General features: G+C 39.0%; 2 protein-coding genes across 2 annotated transcripts in view; one reads left to right on the top strand and one right to left on the bottom strand.

Moving 5' to 3' along the window:
* Positions 1 to 538: 538 nt before the first annotated feature.
* RAB36 (RAB36, member RAS oncogene family) lies at positions 539 to 15609 on the bottom strand (the record flags this gene model as incomplete). Its single annotated transcript, XM_082491859.1, has 10 exons — positions 15511 to 15609; positions 14250 to 14338; positions 11644 to 11709; positions 10977 to 11078; positions 9306 to 9370; positions 7669 to 7720; positions 6167 to 6248; positions 3299 to 3389; positions 836 to 955; positions 539 to 603 (listed from the first exon to the last, which is right to left on the bottom strand). The coding sequence occupies exons 1-10, from the start codon at positions 15577 to 15579 to the stop codon at positions 539 to 541; spliced, it is 801 nt and encodes a 266-aa protein (XP_082347985.1). The 5' UTR covers positions 15580 to 15609.
* Positions 15610 to 20131: 4522 nt separating this feature from the next.
* Positions 20132 to 24107, top strand: part of RSPH14 (radial spoke head 14 homolog) — a gene marked incomplete at both ends in the record, with an annotated part of 105009 nt that continues 101033 nt past the window's right edge. Inside the window, 3 exons of the mRNA XM_082491823.1 lie at positions 20132 to 20330; positions 21792 to 21894; positions 22104 to 22222. Of these exons, the coding sequence (XP_082347949.1) occupies positions 20132 to 20330; positions 21792 to 21894; positions 22104 to 22222 (421 nt within the window). The remainder of the gene's footprint in view (positions 20331 to 21791; positions 21895 to 22103; positions 22223 to 24107) is intronic.

The raw sequence follows: 24107 nt of genomic DNA, 5'->3' as shown, positions 1-24107 counted from the left end.
GGACTCTGCATCCTTTTTGGAAAATGGAATACATGAAATCTAATTTTTCTATGCCATGCACCTATGTGACATTCTTTCTTATACAAGAGAGTGGAAGAGAATAGCATTCTTATCTGGTAAGAATTTCAAAATATTAGACAGCTGGGATAAAACAACAAAGTTCCTACCTGAACTTCTCCTAGGCTTGGAAATATTTAAACACTGGGCTCTGATTCTCAAGTGGAAAATGAAAAATAATATAGATTTTATGTAACTTTTGACTACAAGTGTTTCTGGCAGACAGGTGAGCACGTGGCACTGGCAATGTCTTCTTGCATTAAGACAAGGATGTCATGTTTCCACTACACAGAGAAAGGTTTATGTAACAATTGTACCATCCTGCACAAGCAAACCTGCAGCAGCAAGGGAACTCGCAGAAAGAAAGTTTTGATAAAATTTTCCTCCCTCACTTCTAAAAATACAACTTTTTATTTCTGGTTTAAGAGCTTTCATTGTTGCAGGAGCTCTATGACATGGCGCCAGCAGAAACAGTTGACACTTAGCAGCAACTCAGGCTGATTTGAGTGTTGCTGTCTGGGATTTCCATCATGTTCTTTTCCAGTTCTGCAGAAACAAAAAAGTTATAAAATCAAATCACAAGAAATGATACCATTCAATACTAAGGGTAACAAAAGCTGAATGCAGCCCCAGTCACTCCTGTATGCTTGAACTCAAGGAGACACTGACACAAATGTGCTGGCAGGTGTTTGAAATAGGCTTTAATGCTTGAAAAACCTCCCCAATCCTTCAGACTGTAAACAAGGAAAATACATTCAAAAAGAAAAACTTAACATACTGATGAGGCTTCCTGCCCCAATTTGGGCCATGTGCCCAGCAGTTTTCTCCACCTCCTTTATCATGGACTGTTCAAAGGCCAAGGCAGCAACTCGGGAAAAGAACTCTTTGACATTTTCCCCTAGGACACAGGACAGAAATTATGTGTTTTTACAACTGCACATCAACACACGATCAAGCATAACAAGCATATCTGTGAACACATCACTGCTCAATACTGGAAGAGAACCGGCCTCTTCAACAACCTGTCCTCCATTCTGATCACTGCAGAGAGAATTTCTCATTTTCTTACTCTGGAATACTGTACCCTGTACCGTACTTTTATTTTTAGTCAGCAAAGGGAGAGAATTAAGTTTGTGGTATAACCTTTTTCATTGCTAATGTTGAGTAGCAGTGCACATGTGTATTTATGTAACTACCTATGAATTAAACATGTTTAGACATTGCCACAGCAGCTGGAGTACTCACAGAAACACGGAATTATCAGAGTTGGAAGGGACCTCTAGATATCATCTAGTCCAACTCCCCTGCTAAAGCAGGATTGCCTAGAGCACACCTAGTCAGCCACCCCACCCAGTTTGGTATCATCAGCAAACTTGCTGAGGATACACTGTCCCCTCATCCAGGTCATTAATGAATATATTGAACAAAATTGGACCGAGTATTGACCCCTGGGGGACACCACTGGTTACAGGCCTCCAACTAGACTCTGTGCTGCTGATCACAACCCTCTGAGTTCTGTCCCGCAGCCAACTCTCAATCCACCTCACTGTCACCTCATCTAGCCCATACTTCCTCAGCTTCCTAATGAGGATGTCATGGGAGACAGTGTCAAAAGCCTTGCTGAAGTCAAGGTAGATGACATCCACGACTTCCCCTCATCCAGCCAACCAGTTATAACATCATAGAAAGCTATCAGATTGGTCAAGCATGATTTACCCTTGGTAAATCCATGTTGACCACTTCCAATAACTTCCTGTTCCTCAACGTGTTTGGAGATGACATCCAGAATGAGTCGCTCCATTACCTTCCCAGGGACAGAGGTTAGACTAACCGGTCTGTAGTTCCCTGGGTCCTCCTTCTTGCCTTTTTTGAAGATTGGAGTGATGTCAGCCTTCCTCCAGTCCTCAGGTACCTCTCCTGTTCTCCATGACCGTTCAAAGACGATGGAGAGTGGTCTAGCAATAACATCCGCCAGCTCTCTCAGCACTCGCAGATGCATGCCATCAGGGCCCATGGACTTGTGAATGTCCAGCTTGGCCAAGTGGTCTCTGACACGGTCCTCCTCAACTGAGGGAAAAATCTTCCTCCCTCCAGACCTTCCCCTTTGCCTTCAGAGCGTGGGATTCATGAGGGACAGCTTTAGCAGTGAAGACCGAAGAAAAGGCGGCATTCAGTAACTCTGCCTTCTCTGCATCCTCCACCACTAGGGCACCTGTCTCATTCACCAGTGGGCCTACATTTTCCCTAGTCTTCCTTTTTCTATTGATATACTCAAAGAATCTCTTCTTATTGTCTTTAACTGCAGTGGCCAAGCTGAGTTCTGATTGAGCTTTGGCCCTTCTCATTTTCCCCCTACATAGCTTTGTTATATCTTGATAGTCCTCGTAAGTTGCCAACCCCCTTTTCCAGAGAATGTAAACTTTCCTTTTTTTCCTGAGGTCCAGCCAAAGTTCTCTATTTAGCCAGGCTGGTCGTCTTCCCCGTCTGCTCGTTTTTCGAGACTAGGGGATGGCCTTCTCCTGCGCTTTTAAGAGCGCCTGCTTGAAGTATGCCCAGCCTTCCTGGGCACCTTTGCTCTTCAAAACTGCCTCCCAAGGGACACTCTCGACCATGCTCCTAAACAGGCTAAAGTCTGCCCTTCGGAAATCCAAGGTGGCAGTTCTGCTGGCTTCCCACCTTACGTGATCAAGAATTGAAAATTCTATTATTTCGTGATCACTCTGCCCAAGGCGACCTCCAACCTTTACATCCCCCACAAGACCTTCTCTGTTAACAAACAGTAGGTCCAGTAGTGCACTTCCCCTAGTTGGTTCCTTCACCAGCTGTGTTAGGAAGTTGTCTTCCACACACTCCAGGAACCTCCATGACTGTTCCCTCTCTGCTGCGTAGTATTTCCAGCAGACGTCTGGGAAGTTGAAGTCCCCCACAAGAATAAGGGCAGATGATTGTGAGACCTCTGCCAGCTGCTTATAGAATACTTCATCGGCTTCTACATCCTGATTAGGAGGTCTATAACAAACTCCCATCACGATGTCTGCCTCCTTTCTGTAAACACAACAGTGCAAGCACACATACAAATGTTCAAATAAAATCAACCATTAATAAACCTGAAGTTTCCAATAGCAACAAATGCAAAAGCAAAAACAACTGCATGGGAATGAGGGCATAAGGAACTAACTTCCTCCCACCTTAACTTAAGCCTTCGTGGTTATGCTAATTTACATCTTTTGCAGTAACTTACCTGTTTTGGCTGAAACCGACCAGTATTCTGCCTGCATCTCATTGGCAAAGCGGATGGCATCTAGCTCTGTCCTTTCACACACAGCATCTGACTGAGTAAGTAACATGGAATAACTTTAACATAAGAAGTGTATCTGGGCTGGAAATAACAGAGGTACTGCTAGCACCTATACTGTGATGCTTCCAGTTTTCACAGTGGCCTTTCTGGCCTTGCCTTAGAGCTTGTGCATCACACATGATTGCAAGAATATTCAAGTACTTAGTACTACTGTTTTTAAAATGGAAGTCTACATTCACCTCCCACAGCACTGAAACAAAACAACAGTTAACAAGTGTGACCATTGTATATAACTATATAGTGTGGTAGGGAGCTACAAAGACAACAGCCCAGTTACTGGTATTTAAATTCTTGTCGCCCCATCACTCTCAGCAGAGAAGTTGCAGGACGGACTAATCACAATAATTCTTTGAGTTTAATCTTTCTTCTCTTTGTCTCAGATCCTTTCTTCTACTCCATCTATTTTTACTATGTTGTATTACAACGGCCTTTCACCTTTTTTATGTTTGCTTTTTCTTATCCCTTTTTAAGCCTAAAATTTCTTGCCCTTTCAATGGATTTTGCTTTCTTGCATTTAATTTTCAGGTCTTCTTCCCCTCTCATTTGTTCTTTATCATCAACCATATCAGTATATTGCTATTTGCTTTCAATTTCTAGCCCATTTGTGATGGATGATATCAGTTTTTTTTTGTCTGTACAGTTTTCTGTGCACTGTCTTACAACGGGGAACCCCTGCACAACTGAGAAGAATTCTAAAAATCTGGAAAGAATGACGTGACATCAGGATGAGAAATAGAGCGAACCCAAATAGGAAGATACTGACTTCATACTGAAGTAATACCTAGAACCCACAATCCTTTGCTTTGCTCTTGTCTCCCTTTCAGTTGAAAGTGCTATCATGCTAAAAACAGAAATGAACTTACAGTAAGGAATTCTAGCTTAGACAAGACTTCAGATCTGCATCCTCAGAGGTCTGGCACATTTAGCTTTTACAGCATCTCAGAAAAGGCAGCATAAGTAATACAAAGTACCAGAAAAAGTCACAGACATGCAGAAAGGACTTTTTTCAGTGAATCACAGAATCACGGAATTATCAAAGTTGGAAGGGACCTCTAGAGATCACCTAGTCCAACTCCCCTGCTAAAGCAGGATTGCCTAGAACACATTACTCAGGACTGCATCCAGGCGGTTCTTGAAAATCTCCAGAGAAGGGGACTCCACAACCTCCCTGGGCAGCCTGTTCCAGTGCTCTGTCACCCTCACCGTAAAGAACTGTTTCCGTGTATTTGAATGGAACTTCCTGTGTTCTAACTTGTGCCCATTACCCCTCGTCCTGTTACTGGGAACCATTGAAAAGAGCCTGGCTCCATCCTCCTTCAACCCACCCTTTAGATACTTGTACGCCATAATAAGGTCTCCCCTCAGCCTTCTCTTCTCCAGGCTAAAGAGTCCCAGCTCTCTCAGCCTTTCCTCATACGGGAGATGCTCCAAGCCCTTAATCATCTTAGCTGCCCTTCACTGGACTCGCTCCAGCAGTTCCCTGTCCCTCTTGAACTGGGGAGCCCAAAACTGGACACAGTATTCCAGTTGTGGCCTCACCAGTGCAGAGTAGAGGGGGAGAATGACCTCCCTCGACCTACTGGCCACACTCTTCCCTATGCAGCCCAGGATTCCATTGGCCTTTTTGGCGACAAGGGCACATTGCTGGGCCATGGATAATTTACTGTCTACCACGACCCCCAGATCCTTCTCCTCAGAGCTACTTCCCAGCAGGTCCGCCCCTAACCTGTACTGGTGCCTAGCATTCTTCCTCCCCAGGTGCAGGACCTTGCACTTGGTTTTGTTGAACCTCATTAGGTTCTTCTCTGCCCAGCTCTCCAGTCTGTCCAGGTCACGCTGGATGGCAGCACGGCCCTCTGGGGTGTCAGCCACCCCACCCAGTTTGGTATCATCAGCAAACTTGCCAAGGATACACTCTGTCCCCTCATCCAGGTCATTAATGAATATATTGAACAAAATTGGACCGAGTATTGACCCCTGGGGGACACCACTGGTTACAGGCCTTCAACTAGACTCTGTGCTGCTGATCACAACCCTCTGAGTTCTGTCACACAGCCAACTCTCAATCCACCTCACTGTCACCTCATCTAGCCCATACTTCCTCAGCTTCCTAATGAGGATGTCATGGGAGACAGTGTCAAAAGCCTTGCTAAAGTCAAGGTAGATGACATCTACGACTCTCCCCTCATCCAGCCAACCAGTTATAACATCATAGAAAGCTATCAGATTGGTCAAGCACGTATTAATAGCTAGAGAAAGACAAACACAAGACTCGGAATGGTACAGGGTGAGCATTATAGCCTGTTCTTCTGAAAAATGACATCACATTCAATTAAGTAAGAATTCTTCCCTGTTTCTGAATAATGAACACACTGTCCCTAAAAAAAAAAAAAAAAAAAAAAAAAACCACAACACACAAAAACAAAAAACCAAACCCACCAACATTCAAGATCATTATGTACTCCATTATTTCGTGCAACCAACTTTTCTCTGCCTTTCCAGTTATTTGTATGTGCTTGGAAAATGTCATGCAAGGAATGGAAATAGGGATGTTTCACTACCTATCCATTTTTTCAGAAAGCGTCTTCTTAAATTGGTTCTGTATGTGCTATTTTTTACCTGTGATCTTTCTTTCTGTTTAAGTTTTCCCCACAAGGCTTTTATCTCAACAACACTGTGTACAACTTGTAAGGGAAATCACTTAAGGAACTAGGGGAAATCTAATTTCCTACCTGCATTTTATTTACTCACCACCAAATCTTTTTTTGTTCCAACCAGAAATATGAAGCTGGAATCTGGCTCATTCTCCCTCAATGCATCTTCTAGCCACTGTCTAAAATACAAAAGAGAAATGACAGAATCACTCAGAGGGACTGAGGAATATAGGAGTAAGTGACAGGTAACAGGGTCGCAAGAAAAGTGAGAGGATGAACTTATGTGGGAGTATCAAAAGCTTTTTTGTCTAGATAGAAGGAGACCAGGAGTTATTCCAACTCCTTTGAATACGTGCCTTCCACTAATGAAAGGTTCAAACATGCCCGCTGTAGAGTGCAAATTCAGCAGTGATTTTAGGACAGAGAGAGTATTTATCAGTATAGGGAAGGGGTCAGAGTTTTGAATGAGCTAAGGAACAAGAAAACAAGAAGCAGAAGAAAAGATAAGAACAACATAGCAGATCAGATACAAATGGGAATAAAGAAGGGTGAAATAATCTATTCAGCATTATAAAACCAGCTCCTTATGAAGGCTGCATGATTCCTGTCTCATATGCTTTTGTATTTTTGTTACTCTGGCAATCAACTTCTTGAGTCATCCAACAAAAGTCAAGGAGGGAAGGGAGTGTGTGTGTGGGGAAATCAGGTTCACAGGCTTCAATTATTTTCAGCCAAGCAGAGACACTAATATATATATTATTTTACAAAGTCCTATGTAAATGAGCTAAGTACCACAGCAGTACTCTAAGGGAATAGTCTAATACACATTCAAATAAGACAGACTACAGATTGTAAAGAAACATGTACCTGCATTACAGTCACAACGGTATGTTAGAAATATATATGCTCTGAGCGGTAACAACAATGTGGATCGTAGATCCATGTAGGGTTTTGCAGCGTGCACTAAAAGCAGAACAAGTTTACTCCTAACAATTAGCGTGCTATTGTAACCAAACCATTACAAGTATTTGAGCCAGTAAGTTTAGCTGTATCTAAGTTTAGCTGTATCTACGTATACTTTGAGTTTTTAATTTTCTCACCTTTTTTTGACAGCCTATCTCCCAACAGAATCACTACAGAAACTAGAGAAAGAAAATAATTTTGAGCTAGCAGCACACCTAGAAAACGAGAGGTTCTTGAGACATTATGCATAAGATGTAAATGGTGAAATTTATAAGGTACATCAGATGCCAGCCTGTTATTCTGTTTATAGCAAATGGAGGGGAGGGGGAGAAAGGATGCTCTTAGGGTACACTTCATCTCTTCCCGCATACCTAGTTTTGAAAGCTCTTACTGAAGTACCTTTTTCTCTCCATTTACTATAAAGGAAGTCAAGGGTAAGTAGTTCAAATTTATGCTCTGTATTTTCTTCACAAAAATCCCACCCTATGTAATCCAAACAAGTGACTGTCATACTTCATTTCTTAGCTCAATAGAAAATACTCACAATCCAGCAAGTTTTCAGCAACGATGGGCTATTCAAGGTAATTAAACCTGCTGTAAAAGCTTTAAAGGCTAAGCCAATATACAGAAACTTACTTGGTGTGATCCAGAGTCTGGATATCAGCCAGATCAAACACTGTTATTATAACTGCAATAAAAGACAATAACAGAAAAAAGTAATTAAGTTATAAAGTCTGTCAGAAGTCTCTGCAACTCATCTTGTTAAACAGAGAGAATGTTTACGTACAAAGTGCATGAGCAGATTTAACACAGAGGAGATGGAAGACTATTTCATTTGCTCATTCCTCTTCCTTCTCTAGCACCCAGTAAGACTGTCCAAGTGGAGCGCAGTGATGAGTGGCGTTTCTCAGGGGTCAGTACTGGGACCTGTACTGTTCAAACATCTTTGTCAGCGACAAGGACAGTGGGGTTGAGTGCACCCTCAGCAAGTATGCCGATGATACCAAGCTGTTTGGTGAGGTAGACACGCTAGAGGGGAAGGATGCCATCCAGAGGGACCTGGACAGGCTGGAGAGGTGGGCCCAAGGCAACCTCGTGCAGTTCAACAAGGCCAAGTGCAAGATCCTACATCTGGGTCAGGGCAATCCCAAGCACAACTCCAGGCTGGGCGGGGAATGGCTGGAGAGCTGCCCTGAGGAGAAGGACCTGGTGTCCTGATTGACGAGAAGCTCAACTTGAACCCGCAATGTACGATCACAGACCAGAAGGCCAACCGTATCCTGGGCTGCATCAAGTGTGGCCAGCAGGTCAAAGGAGGGGATTCTGCCCCTCTACTCCACTCTCATGAGACCCCACCTGGAGTACTGCTCTGGAGTCCCCAACATATGAAGGACATGGACCTGCTGGAGTGTGTCCAGAGGAGAGCCACAAGGATGACCTGAGGGCTGGAGCACCTCTCCTATGAGGAGAGGCTGAAAGAGTTGGGGCTGTTCAGCCTGGAGAAGAGAAGGCTCTGGGGAGATCTTATTGCAGCCTTCCAGTACCTAAAGGGGGCCTACAGGAGAGCTGGGGAAGGACTTTTTATTAGGGCATGTAGTGATAGGATGAGGTGGAATGGCTTTAAACTGGAAGAGGGCAGGTTCAGATTAAACATTGGAAGAAGTTTTTCACTTTGAGGGTGGTAAGGCACTGGAACAGGTTGCCCAGAGAGGTTGTTGAGGCCCCATCCCTGGAGGTGTTCAAGGCCAGGCTGGACATGGCCTTGGGCAACATGGTCTAGTGGGAGGTGTCCCTGCCTATGGCAGGGGGGTTGGAACTCTATGATCTTCAAGGTCCTTTCCTACCTAAACAATTATATGATTCCATGAAGTCCTCAGTGTTCAATCTTATTTAGTCTTTACCTGTAGTCTGCAATGCTATTACTCCTTTTATCTTGAGACCACTTTAATCCCTGCAGAAATTGTCTCTTACCAAAGGGAATGTGAGAAGAATTTACTTCTGACTTCAACAATAACCTTAACCCAAACTAAGTTACTTCCCCCTAGACACAAATGCCAATTTTTATCACTGCATCATCAGAACATTCAGAGCTTGCAGGTGTGACAACATATCAATTAATGAGCTTTTTAGTGCTTTCTTCTACCCAATAACAGACAATCCATTCTACCACACTGTGTCTACAGGTACCTTTTCAAGGAGCACATATGCATATACGTTTCCATATAAAGTACAACCTCTTGTCACAGCCAGGATCAAATTAATGTTGTTCTCACCCTCTGCTCCTCGGTAGTAAGCAGATGCAATGCACTTGAACTTTTCTTGACCTGCTGTGTCCCATCTGTGCAATGAGGGAAAAAAAGAAGTTTCAGGTAAATGAAACCCAGTGTCACCTGGGTAAACATGCTAATGAAGCAGTAAACTGGTAGAAGGTGGAGAAGAAAGTGATACCAGAGAAGTGTTACCATCTGGAACATGTTATTAATTAACTATTGATAGAAATACAGTAAAGCTCTATTATTTAATGAGGACATTTGAACTCTGTTTTTATCTTTTTTTTTTTTTTTTTAATACCAGTCATTTTCGAGACACAAGTCAAATATTCATGTTCCGCATGGTAATACCATTTTCTTAAAATATTTTTTCCTCATCTATGAGACTTACATGTATTTCTAGTGCAAACTAATTTTGAAAGTTTTCTGTGCTAATACTAGCTAAATCATATATTAGCCCATATCTTGCAACTGTTGGATATGACATCTGTCCATACATTACAAATTAGAGACCTACAGCTCAGTCCACCAGGTACTAATGACACCATTACAGGAAATAAAGTGCTTCTTATTAATGAACATGATATGCAGTCCTCTCAGCTACTGCCAGTGCTACAGAGATTTGGTTTTTTGTTATAGCCTAGTACTGCCAGTCATGGATACTTGCAAATTTATCTTGTATAGAAATTTCTCAGCAAAAGGGGGCGCTAGTGCTTATCATATGGAAATGTTCTACCCAGACACTGAAGATTCTGCAGATCATACACCTTGATGTTTAGTGGCTCATGAACCTCATTACTTCAGCTGGCAAAAGGATAGTGCCTGGCAGAATTTTCAAGAACACAATGGCACTGAAATCAGTGGGAAATGGATTTCTAAGTATTTTTCAATAAATCCAACTAGCCACCTACTTACATCAATAATATCTCAGAAAAAGCGTGTTCCTAAGTGAATAGGTTTAAGATTTATGCACTAAAATACTTTATGCAAAGCTTCTTATTTCTGTTCTAGGTCACATTACAGCATAGATGATCCAATAATGCCCTCTAGAGAACAATACTGTTAGCCACTGGAAATACCAATTCATTCAGCAGAACCAAAGCAGGTGACAGAAGGATAGGATTCCCACTAGTCTGAAATAAAGCTGAGACTCAAAGATTTTAGATTCCTATTCTAGTAAAAACACTCGAGTCTTTCCATGATTTGGGGAAAATCAGTTAGTCCCTAATCAAGTGGTGCTGAAATCACTGGACACCTTACCAGTAATTCCAATGACTGCAGGAATGAAACCCCCAGTAAAGCCAAATTCAGTGCTCATTGTGCCTACTAAACTTAAATGACAGAATGGTGTAACAGTAGAAGTATATAAGCATTGCACTTTTCTTTCAAGAAACTTGAGTAAAAACCACAGAACTCCACTGAAATGGCGCGAGACATCCAAGATGAATTTTCATTGACAAACTTATAACATTTTTTAGGGAAGAGAAATCCAGGAGAGTGAAATTTTAATGAAACTGCAAGTCCAGCTACAGAATATGTTTTTCAGATCACATTATTCTTTGTGCAGTTTTATTATTTAAAAAAAAGTATCTTTATTCCATTAGTGCCTGCAGCAGTTCAAGCTTTGCTGAGATTGTACTCTGTGCAATACTTAACCATGCTGTTTCAACTTACATTTGGAGATTGTATGGTATTCCAATTATTTCAAAACGTTCAATTTCAAAATCCACTCCAATAGTCGCCTTGTAGTCTCGGTCAAAATTATCTTTACAAAATCTGCAATAAAAAAAAATAATAATGAGATTAAGTACTAGTAACACCCAGCTACAAATAACTGCAAAACTAACACTATCTAGGGTAGGTCTATGGGTAACTCTAAGACGCACTATCTAGGGTCTAGTGGAAGGTGTCCCTGCCCATGGGAACTAGATGGTCTTTAAGGTCCCTCCCAACCCAAACCATTCTATTATTCTATGATTCTAAATTATGAAGAAAAAAAAATAACTTACTGTATATTGCAAAAGCATATATAAAACCACCGAGAAACTAATTTAAAAAAAAAAAAGGAGATAGTGGATAACAAACTAGAACACGTTTGGATTTCTTAAGGAAACACAGTATCATATATGACTGGATAAAAATAGTTCAGAATATAACATATACTGATTGAAATGCAAAAGTGTGACTTTTTGTGTTGGTATATCAAGCCTGTTTTGTCTTTTATTTAATAACAAAACCATGGTTTAAAGCAGAACCATGAAGTACTACCCTGAACAAACAGGAATGGAAACATTTATTTGAGAAAGAGCAGAAACAAACCACCTGCTGAGATATACTGTACCTGTTGATAAGGCTGGTTTTTCCAACATACAGGTCTCCTACCACAACCACTTTGGATATTTTCAGCCTGTTGTAAATATTTGAAAATATTACATGTTTTTAGTCGCAATTTCAAAACTCTCTCTTTAAAAATTATGATTTAGATCCTTAAATTGCAAGTGATGAGCACATGCACCTGTGACTCCAGTTACCTAAATGCCACTGTGCAGCAGGATCAGTCTTAAATTGTAAGAAAGAAAAAGAAGGTCACCAAAAAAACCTCTGGAGCAGAAATAGTCCGTTTCTTACTCTGGATTTTTTTTCTTAAATATAATCCAGTGGGACATAAATTCTATTCTATTCAAACTGCATTCACTACAAGTATATATATTTGGCCACTTGCACATAAGACCATAGAGTATCTGCATCCTTTTCATTAAAATTAATTACAAGTTTTTCATTGACTTTAATAGTACAAACCAAGTTCTAAGTGAAGAAACAAGAAATTTCTAATACTAAAATAACTCACTGCAGAATTTGTCTCTGGAAAAAAAAACCCACATGGTTAGAGGCAATACATTTTCTGACTATCTGGAATAATATTAATCTGAAGCTGGCTTCATGCAAATAATCCTCTTTGCTCTGGGTCCTCCCACAGAATGAAGCAGATGGGCTTTAGATGACTCAGTCTGCGTTCTTAAAATTGAAATGTAGTGTATCTTTTAGGAGATACAGGTGGATAAGTGAATGTAAGTGTATTTGTTGACCTAAACTTGGATTCGCATCTCCCGTTCACATGCTACAAAAATGTCTTAAGAGGTTTAATGTTCTTTTGTATCAAAGAATGGCATTTTAAACAAAGTAATTAATCTTCTGTCAAATACTATTTCTGATTATGTGATGCTGATTCCAAGTCATCTATTCTAAACAGTGTAAATCTTGACTGCATTACTATTATTTCTGAAAAAGGAAGGCATTTTGTGTGCCAGCCAATGGAAGTAGGTGCCCACAGGCCCCTAAACTGCTGACGTCTCTGCCTGATTAACTGTTACTGATAAAATACTGAATAAAATCAATGACCTCAAGGGAAGAGCAAAAAAGTAAGTGATGGTTTAGAGGTGTGTGTTCCATTAACTCATATTGGGGGAAAAAACTTCCTAGATTAGACGATTTAACACATTGATGGAATATCAAAAGAGTCTTAAATACAGCCATTAGCTACTGAATTTCTCAGACTATCTTCGCAAATGACAATGAAATATTTCATTACTTGGAATAATGGAAGAGGAAGACAATGTTTTTTCCTGTCAAACTTTACAATTACTGTACAAAACACTCAGTTGTCTGTCCCTCCTACTTCCGCCCCATCGAAAAATGACCTAATAAAATCATATCTAGACAGCAGTGACAGTAAAGTCGTCTAATTTTATTCACAAAGCCAAAATGTAAAGCTTTTTAGCTATACTGTTACCACAATAAATGAACTGGAGAGTTGGTTTACTCTGGAAGTAAAAAAAAAGCACCAAACAGATCTTGGTTATGGAGGGGAAAAATGCCTCAATTCACTAAAGCATGTCTTGCCAGCAATTTGTCTGGACACTTGTAACAAATTTACATGAAACTAAGACAGTGACTGTGCTTCTAAAAAGCAATAAGCTCACTGGTGTCTCAAGGAGACATATTTTGGCTTTAAATTTTTTTTTAGAAAGATTTGTGCTTAAAGATGGCTATCATGACAAGTCTTGTAATCAACAACTCTAGATTTGAAAGAATAGTGAACTAATTGTCAGTATTCATAGAAGCTCCACTTTATGAAACAACCTTCACACTGCAACACAGGAGTATTTATCTCCAAGACGTACAACTACTTATTTTAATTGAAAAGTGATGATTTCTAACACAGTTTAGCTTTCTTGCCTTGCTTCAGGAACTAAATCAGTACTAGTAACAGTTCTGGGAGAGAGATGATGGGGGGGGGGGGGGGAACCAAAAAAAAAAAAAAAAAAAAAAAAACCACACAACGAACCACAAACAACCCACCCAAACAACTTCAAGATTACTACTAGGGCATAAAACAGTTTATTTGGATTTTTCAATGCTATATATTTACCAGAATTTTGCTCCAGTTTTAAGGAAACATTTGAGAGAACTTCTCAGCACATATACTTCTACAAGACTAAAGCTACATTCTTAAGAGTGTCAAGCAACTTAGAACAAGAGAATACAGCAAGGTTAGATCTGCCCTATTCCTTATAACCACTCTAGAATTTGGTTGCCATACTGATTTGCATGTACAAAATTCAACACTAATTTTAAACTGTCAATTAATCTTTTGAACTATGAGTTTAGTTCAAAGTTGTTTAGCAACAAGGGGTTGTTCAGCAACTCCACTATTTTTCCAATGCTACTTATGCCAGAAAAAGTATCTTTGAATAAAATGCCTCTTCCTGTAAGCATCATTTATGGTCAAACAGGTCAGAGAACTGCCACATGCATGGGCTTAGCTGCCTTAAAACATGCTGGAGCGAGGAAGATGAGGAATAAGGAAGGAAAGGCCTGTGAAGGAAGCAGGCTATAAAGAGTTTAAAATACTTTCTTCATTGCATACTTGGTTTATTATAAACTTACCCAACTGTTCCAGTGCTCTGCTGACAAGCAGTCCTCACCTGCGCATGGAAGTGCTCTTTGAACTGCAGACAGGCCTCAGGTGTGTACCACTGAAAATAGGAGAGAACAGCTACTGGGATAAACTGTGTGATGCCTACTTTGCAAGTCATCAAATCAGCAAGGAAAAAATAGGTAAGAAGATTAATTCAAAAAGTTCGTCAAGCACAGGGATACCCTGGCACAAGAAAAGGGATAGCTTGGGTCAGAAGGCAGTAAGGTTTCCCTACAGTTGTTTGTGAAAATCCTTTGGGCAGCATCATCATCTGACCACCTTTCTGAGTGTCAGCATCCAAGCACTAGCTAAACTTCCACAGCGAAATACATTTGCTCATCATTCTGTACAATAGCAAGTACCTTAAATTATCCCAGTAATCTAAGACACACAAGACAAACATAGATGGGCACACGCTATCAGCAAGTCATTGTTACTATGAAGTTTTTTAGATCTCTTATATGTGTGAAGCACTGTTTTTATTACTAATTTTTAATTAGACATTAGTTAAGAATGAGGAAAATTTTACCTTATATTTGCTTAAAATAACTGTGGTGGTTTCAATAAAATTAAAGGCAAAATATGTAGCTGAGATCAAGCATGGAAAAAATGCTAACACCCTTAAAAGAATCTTTTGAACAACTGACAAAACAGAATGGTAATTTGTTGTCCTTCCCTGTCCTCCTCTTCCATTATACTTCAAGTACAAAACTCTTTGGGGACATGAATGATCTTTTCTGACTGTGCTTCTACAGTGCCTACTACATTTGATCTACTGTATGACTATGGTTCCTATACAAATAGAAAATGAAAATTGCCTCCAATTTCAAATTCTTCAACCAAAACCTCCATATAGATGTAATTAAACCTTTTACATATTTAATATCAGCTATGGTTCTTATTTCCCCTTGGTGTAGGAACTCTTTAAGAACGTAATTATTAATGTTTGGCTGAAATAACAAGACAGATATTACAAGATCACACTTTTGTGGCAAGAGTCGCTTTCTGTAAAGGTTAAAAAAAAGAAATGGAGATTATTATTATTAAAGACATCAGCACTGAATGGGAACACAAAGTCACATTCACCTTTGAAAGAAATCCTTAACCAATTTGTAATTTTAGCAGAAGACAACAACTGTACATTAAAATAAAGTACTATTAGCACAAGCGAAAGATAGCTCAACGTGGTAGGTGATACATACAGTGACCAGAGGGATAAAGAATTCTCACCTTCGGAAAATGGGAGATTATTCTGTCCCTACTCACTGGGGGAACCAAATGCATTAGGTTGGACTTCATCCTCCAAATTCAATTAAATTCTACCAGACAGGAAATATGTAAAGAGAAACATAGTATTCAGGAATATACAGGAAAAACATGATAAAAAAAAATTAACAGTTCTTACAGACTCATCATCTTTCCTTTCAGTACAATTGGCAGTTCTTTGATTTTATTTGCACTAAAGAAAACCTGTTTCTGACATAAAAGGGACTAACACTTAAGTGCACGTAGCTGTAGTAGCAAAAAGTAGCTTTCTGAAACTACAGGGCACCAACTCTAATTCCATGGGAGGGCAGAGAATTGTTCACTTAATTCAACATAAGTGCTTGCAGTTTAGCCCTCAAAGGATTTTGCAGTGTTTAATTTAAAAATCTTGCTCATCATTGTTTGAAATACCTCTGCACTAAGCATATTAATAAATGTTAGGGGACACTAGATTTCATTCGGTCAGAAGAAGAAAGGAGGAAAGGTGAAGTTGCCACATTTCTTGGTACATCAAACTTTCACCCAAGATCAGCTCAGAAAGAATGAAATCAGTAGGTAGTCTGACTTGGGAAAAAAAAAAATGTTCACATGAAAATCACAAATGCATTTAGATATCCCACTTGAGACATATCAATTTGGTTATGCAATGAAACCTCGTGGGTTGTTGGGGGAGGGGACCCTTAATAGGGTACTGATTTCTTACTGGCATTCAAAAGAATGTTTCTAATAAGAATGTTCATCGTGTAGCAAAGTGTAAGGAAGGACTCACCGTGCAGCAGCTGATGCAGCAGGATCCCGGTCACACAAACAGCTCAGCTTGCTGCTTCGTGGCCATAGCAACAGGCTTGCAACAGTTCCCTTCCACCCTTACAGATTGGGAAGGCGGAGTTGGAGTAATTTAACTGTGCATAGGGCCCTAGTCTTAAAAGAACACACTGGTTTCAGAGGCCATACAGATTCCTTTGATCAGAAACTGCTCCTTAATGAACCATATGGTCCCCTAGTACTGTATAAGAAAATAATTCTGTTTTCTTCAAAGATATTTGTATATATGGACACAAAGAGCAGGATTAACTCAGCAGACAAGGAACTAAGACTGGGGAACTGTTGCAGTGCTAATATTAAGCATAGTAGCAATTATAGAGAAATTCCTGAGGGATTTTTTTCAGAATTTCAACTTGATTTCATCTCAGCTTTAGAGTCAGGATGTGCATGCCACCAATGAGACATTCAGAATTATATAAATGTCTTTCTAGCCATTAGTTATCTTGATTTCTAACATAAAAAACACTAAAGACAAGGAATGCAAAATCACACAGCTCTTTTGTATTGCTTAAATATTGTTAATCAGCTTGTTAATTTCAACAGCATTCAGTATGTTAGACTGTAATTTAGGATGCTAAAAGATTTTTGCTATTTATTTCATTAGGATGTAAATTTTCAAATTTCAGGACAAAAGAACGCTCTCACATTCTAATAGTCATATTTTGATAATGCTGGAACACGCTTCAACCTTAGCATCCAGGAGAAAAGCCTCTCCTTTTCCTGCAGCATACTAAAAATGTTAAAGGGCAAATCAATGTAGGCAAGTAATTTTAAACAATGACTAAGCATATAACAAACTACCATTGTGTTTTACAACCCTGCACTAAGAATAATGCTCAACAAAATTGCTAGTTCACTACTTAGAAGTAATGTTTTATTCTCTTTTGTGAGGAATTGCTTTTAAATCACTTCAGGCGCTCATGTGATCTCAACCATACTGAAACACCCACTTCCCCCAAAAGAATCCAGATTTGCAGCTGGCGGATTATTCACTAAAGAAGGTGACATTACAATATTTATTACCATATGCATAGTTCTATTTATCACACTACTTGTGACCCTATAAAACTAGAGAGATCTAGACCCTTTTTATGGTCTGCTCCTGCCCTTTTGGCAAGTTTGAATGATATTATGACAATGTTAATGTCTTAAAATAATAGTTCTGAAAACAAAAAGGAAAACCTTGCCAGCTGGTAAGAGTTTGAAACACTAACTTGCTTTGTCCATATTCTCCTAGTTCTAGTTCAACACATTCTAAGCATATAAAAATGTCATGTGTACACAAGCTGACTCACTGTTCGTCTCCTAGAGCTCAGCTCTTTCACAAACTAAGTTACAAAAAAAAAAAAAAAAAAAAAAAAAAAAAAATCAATTCAACAATCTCAGTGAATCCAAAGTACAGGAGGGACCAAGGCAACCAAACAGAAACATTAAAACTGAGAGGCCACCTTCACTTACGTTTAGTGTATTTAATCTAAGTAATCTAAATCTCACACACACTTAAATATAACCCAATTTACAAAATCAACAAATTAGCCACAGCACTAGAGGAAAAAGATCAATGATTTAAGAAACGCAAAGCTGATAAAAATACTGAGAATGATCGGTACCGAGATCCATATTTTCTTTTCTTACAGAGCTGAAGGGGATTCAGTCACCAGGGAGGTCTGGGAATATAGTGTCTCCATGGCATCAAAACCCTCTTTACATCAATGTTGCAGGAATAGTATCACCAACAGATTCTGTGGATAGACAAAGGATTTGAGGAAGGCATTCAGAAGCTGTACATAACATAAATTAATGCCATGACCACAAACCAAAATCAGTATTCCAGGCTATGATGAAGGACAAGACAGAACAACCCATGCCAAAAGGATGAGAGCAGAGTTAATACTAAAGGACAAGAGGAGTCTCTGATCTTCTCTCGCCCCTTCTACATTGAGAAAAGTTCAGGTTCTTCTTATTGAAATAGTGTGAAACTTTATATAGTCAGGGAAATCTAACATAATTCAGGAAAATAACTTCTACTTTAAATAATCTGCTCTAAAATGTTTCAGAAAAATGAAACCTTTCCAGAAAATGCTTTTTAAAGTAGTAATTTTTCTTTTATCAGCAAACCAGAATCTATTCCTGTGTTTTATTTTAATCCGGCTGATCTGAACTACTTTGGCTTTGTAAAATCCAGTTTAAGAACTTTGATTATTATAATTGTTACTCAAAAATAATGAAAAACAACTCAATGGCTCCTCTATTTGCAGAGAGCTAACCTTTTATAGAAGCTGTTCAGAGTTTTCCTGATACCAGATTACATCTGACAATCCAGAGCACCCTTAAGTTGTGCTAGCAACATTGCAATCTCCCTGTGTACCATCCTCTGAACACTAGACTTATTAGCAGAACCATACTGAAAAAGATGGCTGTCTTGAATACAGTTACATGAAACTACCTAATGATAATGGAAACCCCTGTTACACATTCTACCTGTTTACAGTGACATTCTGCAAAAAAAATAGGAAAGAAAACTTAGTCCAGAGCTACTGAGCTCCCTTCAGCCCTTGTACCTCAAGGCACTCACCTGCTCCATCTCTAACTCAACCACCATTTTGTTCAATCTGAATTTTTTTCAATTCTGTTCAAACGAAACTACTTTAAAAACAGGGGGTGAGGAGGCAGCCTCCCTCCACACTTTAGCAGAGAAGCGAGATAAACAGGCCTCCGCACTGCAACCCCATGGCGGCGTTTCTCCCCTTTCCTCACACGCTCCCCTCCCTGAGGGGCCGCGCCTCAGCTCAACCGCCCGCGGCGCTCCGCAGACTCCCGCGCTAGCAGCGTGCCGGTTTCCAATTCGTCAACTACGCCATTGACGTTACTCTCTCACAGCAGACACCGTCAAGCGCGGCGCTTACGCTCTTGACGCAGGAGCAGACTCGCTATGCTTGGATCCGTAGCTTTTATTCACGGAGCGGGGCGTACGCAAAAAGCTGGTTGCTGTGGCAACCAGAGCACGCGGGCGCGAAAGGCGGTGGCGTAGCTGAGAGGAGCTGTGGAGCGGGAAGCGGGGACGGGCTGAGGCGGCGACATATTGGCGGGACAGGGCCACTTTGATTATTTAGTCTATTTGCTTTGTTTGGAAGAGAGAAGTGCAGTTGTTTAGCAGGTGTTTTAACTTTGCAGCTGGCTGTTTTTGTTGAGCAGATTTCAATACTGGAGGTTGTATGCTTCTGTCAGCTGAGGCATTTTCCTTACTGAGGAAAAGGGGGAGGTCAGCCATCACCGATTCTTTCAAACGTTAATGAATTTCAAGGGCGGGTTTAAAATAGACCCCTTTTAAAAGAATGATTTTTTTGAAAAATGATATTTTGTTTGCCTTTGCTTTAATATTATTTAAGCCAATTCTTTGGTTTCAGGTCATTGGATCATCACTTTAACCCTTTGAAAAACATTCCCTACCTCACCTTGCAATTTTAAACTTTCCCTCTGGTTTTTTTTTTTTTTTTTTTTGGTTTGTTTGTTTTTTTAAGGTGTTCAGTAGAGAATTAAATCAGGTAAGACAATTCAGCTGATCATGAACCATCGTAGCCTCTTCTTTCATAGTTTCCTAACAATGAATGTGCACTGAAATAGCTCTTCTGGGGCACAGAGCACTGTTTAAAGTCTTTTTGTAGTAGTCTTTTTGGTACATTATCTGTCCAGTCACCAGGTACAGTCATTTTGGAATATTTTTAGGGATAAAGGAGAATCCTCCCCAGGAAAATTTGGGATGGCACATGCTCATATCTCAGCCAACCTGCCCCCTGATATAGATCCCACAAAAGCTCCTATTGCATTTGGAAAGAGGGCCCTTCCTAAACTCAATGAGGAGTTACAGTCTCCTGAGCTGCTGACTCAGCAGCGGGCATTGATGGCACTCTGCGATCTGGTCCACGACCCACAAAATATCTACCAGGCAATAGAAGTAGGTAAGTGATCTGTTGTAATAAGTTTTGACACAGAGGGAGAGGGAAAAACCCACTATACTTTTGTGTGCTACTTTTTTCCTTGCAATAGCTTTGATGACACAAAATGACCATGAAGATTTTTTGGTTTTAATCTCTACTTATTTTAATTTTAAAAGGTAAAAAATATTATAATCCTATTATTCATTAACCTTTCAGGAAAAAACCCTAAAGCAGTGAATTTATGAATTTCTAATAACCTAAAACTACTAAATATATTTTGTTTAGAAAAGGGAAAAGAAAAAGCTTTTAGTTTTCCTAGAGCAGGAAAAAAAGGCAAAATCCCTTTTTTTTCCCCCTTCGGTATGACATATGACAGTGGTACTTTCGTGGATTTTTCGTGCTTGAGGTGTTCAAAATACTCATATCTTAGTTCCCACCATAATAACAGGCAAAAAACTCTGATGAACCTTTTAAATAATAATTAATAAAATAATATTTAAATAAGGTTTACAAGTTCATTTGCAAAATCCATGAAGTCATCTTTTGCCATTGATTCCTTCAGCAGTGGATAGCATAGCACATCCAGATATAACTTTACCAGAGAGACAAAACATCAGAGCTTTTTATGCAGAACTCCTCAGAAGTATCTTAGTGATTGTAGAATGAGACTATAACAACAAAAAAAAACCCAACATCAAAACCTGGAACTTCATGAGAAATTAAGATACAAGACAATATAACCAAATTTATTATACTCATCAGGATTATATCTGGCCACCACAATTTTCAAAAGTTGGAAGAATCCTGTGTTTGGCTTTTGGGAAAAAAACACCCATGGAAGCTTATCTTCACAATTTTTAGCAGTCTGTTGTGTATCTACATAGCTCATTATGTAACACTGAAGAAGTCCTTCAGTTTGCCACTGCTTTTTTCTCCATTTACTTCCTTCATGTTTTTTCCTTGTAAGAGATACCGATAATCATGTTCAAAATTTATTCTATTTTTTGATTAACAGTAACTGCTGAAGCAAGGCGAGATTGTTGTTTGGTTGGTTGTTTTTTTTGTTTGTTCAGTGCTATGTGTGTATCCACATAATCATTAAAGGTTCAACAATTTTATTTCTACATGTGAAAAGCAAAGCTGTGTGGTTTTACATATCCCACGCTACACCTAAAGACAGTTTAAAAAAATGTAGGCATCAATCCTGCAAAAACATGGTTTTCCAAAAACATCAATAGCTCCACTGACATTTTTAGAGTTATGTCACTTCTTAAATATTTGCAAGATTAGGATTTAACTTGATACAGAAATCAGCAGCTTGTTTGTAGCATGGCATTTTTGGCAGTAGGCTTTGAAACTTGAAAGTTTCTTCCCTACTTCAGATATGACAATGAGAATTTCACCATCAGGACAAGATAAAAATTCCATTGTTTGCACTTCAGATTGTGAGATAAAACTGGTTATTGCTATTGTGTCTTATAGGATTCCTGGATAACCTGAAGACTTTGCTGCTACATCATGACAGTACTGTCCGTCAAAAGACAACACAAATCCTCTATATAATGGCTATGCATAATGTTGGCAGGTAGGTGTAATTAGAGAGTTTACTGAATGGTATGGGAAGCAATAAAGATGTTTCAGTGAGTATTAAGAACAGAATTTCTAAGTGTTGGCAAGATATGAGCAATGTAAATAAGAGTATTTGGTTGAGTATGTAATTAAGATTAAGCGTCTTGCTAATACATATGAGTTTTATTATGCTTAGTTAAATCTGTCCTACAATGTTGTTTGTAGGCAAGGGTTGATCCAAAATGGAGTAATTTCTGTCCTCGCTGAGTTCTTGGATGATCCAGTGGAAATCTGTCAGAAGAACACGCATCAGATTTTTGAAATGATGGCAAGATTACCTGAAGGTAGGGATTTTTTCAGTAGTTAAGTAATCAAATAGGCAAAGCAAATAGGCGAATTTTCCTGATTCCCTATGTAATATCTTCCAGATTTATTTTATTCCATTAAAACCAGTATCTTTTCTATTTTTGCTTATCTTAATTTTCTTTAGTTAATTATCCTATGAGAATTTATTCTTTGGGTTCTATGAGGAAACTTTGAAAGGTATTACTCATCATCTTTATTGGTGTAGACAACTATTTACTGGAGCTGTTTTTGCACTTATAAAAATTTGCGAATTGCGTAATAATAGTGAGAAATACAGAAAAATGCTTTACATAGATAACAAGTGAAATGCCCTGTGTTAACATAATACATCTGTGAATAGTCCTGGCTATGTACTGGGGGTCTGATCCTGCTACATCTGTTTCTTTTGTTTGGTCTTATGCAACTTACTGCTACCTGCTCAAGATACAGGTTGTGTGGACTGCATGCTTAAATTTGTATTTCAGAATCTTGCATAAAAAATTCACTTTGTCCTCTTCTGCTTGAAATGATGATCAGCTGTTCATCATGGTGTTCTAATTTAACAGCACACAGGGTTTGTTGAAAGTTTTTCTGGTGTTAGGAGATACAAATCTTGTGAAAATTTTTATGCTCTCCCCGCTCCTTGCAAGCACTGGTATAGGAGAAAACAAATGAGCAAGTAAGGGCACCATCCATATAGTGCTCATAGGCACTGTTTCTTAAATGTACATTTTGACATTGCTTTCAGGTGTTGAATTTAAAAATAACCAAACCTGGGGCTGAGGCAAGGAACAATGAAGAAGTTTGCTTTATACAAATATTGTTTGCCCTTAGCTAAAATTGTTAAATGGACTTGGTAAGATATGAAGTTAAAAATGTGATAAACTACACCTAACTTCAGATGTCAAATTGAGCTACTCATCATATACTCTCTGTATAGCAGGAGACAAATCAGTATCTCCATGGGCAAAAAGTCTGCACCTATGGGTGCTTAGTTTATGATGAGATGAGTTTTGCTCTGGTGGTGTCCATTTATCTCCAGTGAGATAAACAGAAGCTGGATTGCTTACATCAGTCAGGCATCTAACTTTTAAATGCGACAATCCAAGTAGAGGAATCCAAGCTGAGAATTTGTCTTTGACTTGCCGTGAGAATAAGTTGTTGTACCTTTTACATGCTTTCTTTATATTTACTATGTTTATTTATAGTTTTCTAAATTTTTTATACACTAAGGGAATTTATGTTGATTTGTTACTTTTATTTCCAGATTCTATGATTATAATTTCAATAGTTTTGTAATATGAACATTAGTATTAAACTTTACTCTTCCAGTTGATGAAAATTATGATTTTGAAATTAAAACTTAAGTAGATAAAAATTATCAATTATAAAGCCATACTACTTAAATTTGTGGGAAAGTATCTTGCCTGAGGAATTATGTTACATTACTGGTGCTTAAAAAAGAATTAAATGAATGCTTGAAGCCTTGCTGAGTGTACATGAATTCTGAAAAAATAAAGATGTATTTTTACATTCATGCAATCCTTTTTAAAGTCCTAAATAATTGAATACATATGAAGGATATTAATATGGTGGGTTAAAAAAAACACACAACACCTAGCCATTTTATAGATTTTCAAATCAAATGAGACAGGGACTTGGCTTAAGTAAATTTTGACCTGTCTGACTGCCTTTAAAGAATTCTGTCCCTTACCTCTGTAGACAGATAGATACCATCCTGTGAGTATGTGGATCATAACAGAAACTTACAGGAGAAGAAAACTTAACAGAAGCAAATAAATGTTGCCAAATTTTTGCAGATCACTATTAATCATTCATCCATACTGGCTAAGGCCTTCTTCTTACCCTTCTGCATAATTCAGT

The sequence above is a fragment of the Vanellus vanellus genome (genome assembly GCF_965231255.1).
Source record: "Vanellus vanellus genome assembly, chromosome: 16".
Taxonomy (NCBI): domain Eukaryota; kingdom Metazoa; phylum Chordata; class Aves; order Charadriiformes; family Charadriidae; genus Vanellus; species Vanellus vanellus.
The sequence above is the reverse complement of the archived record's forward strand: the minus strand, read 5'-3'. Positions and strand labels throughout refer to the sequence as shown.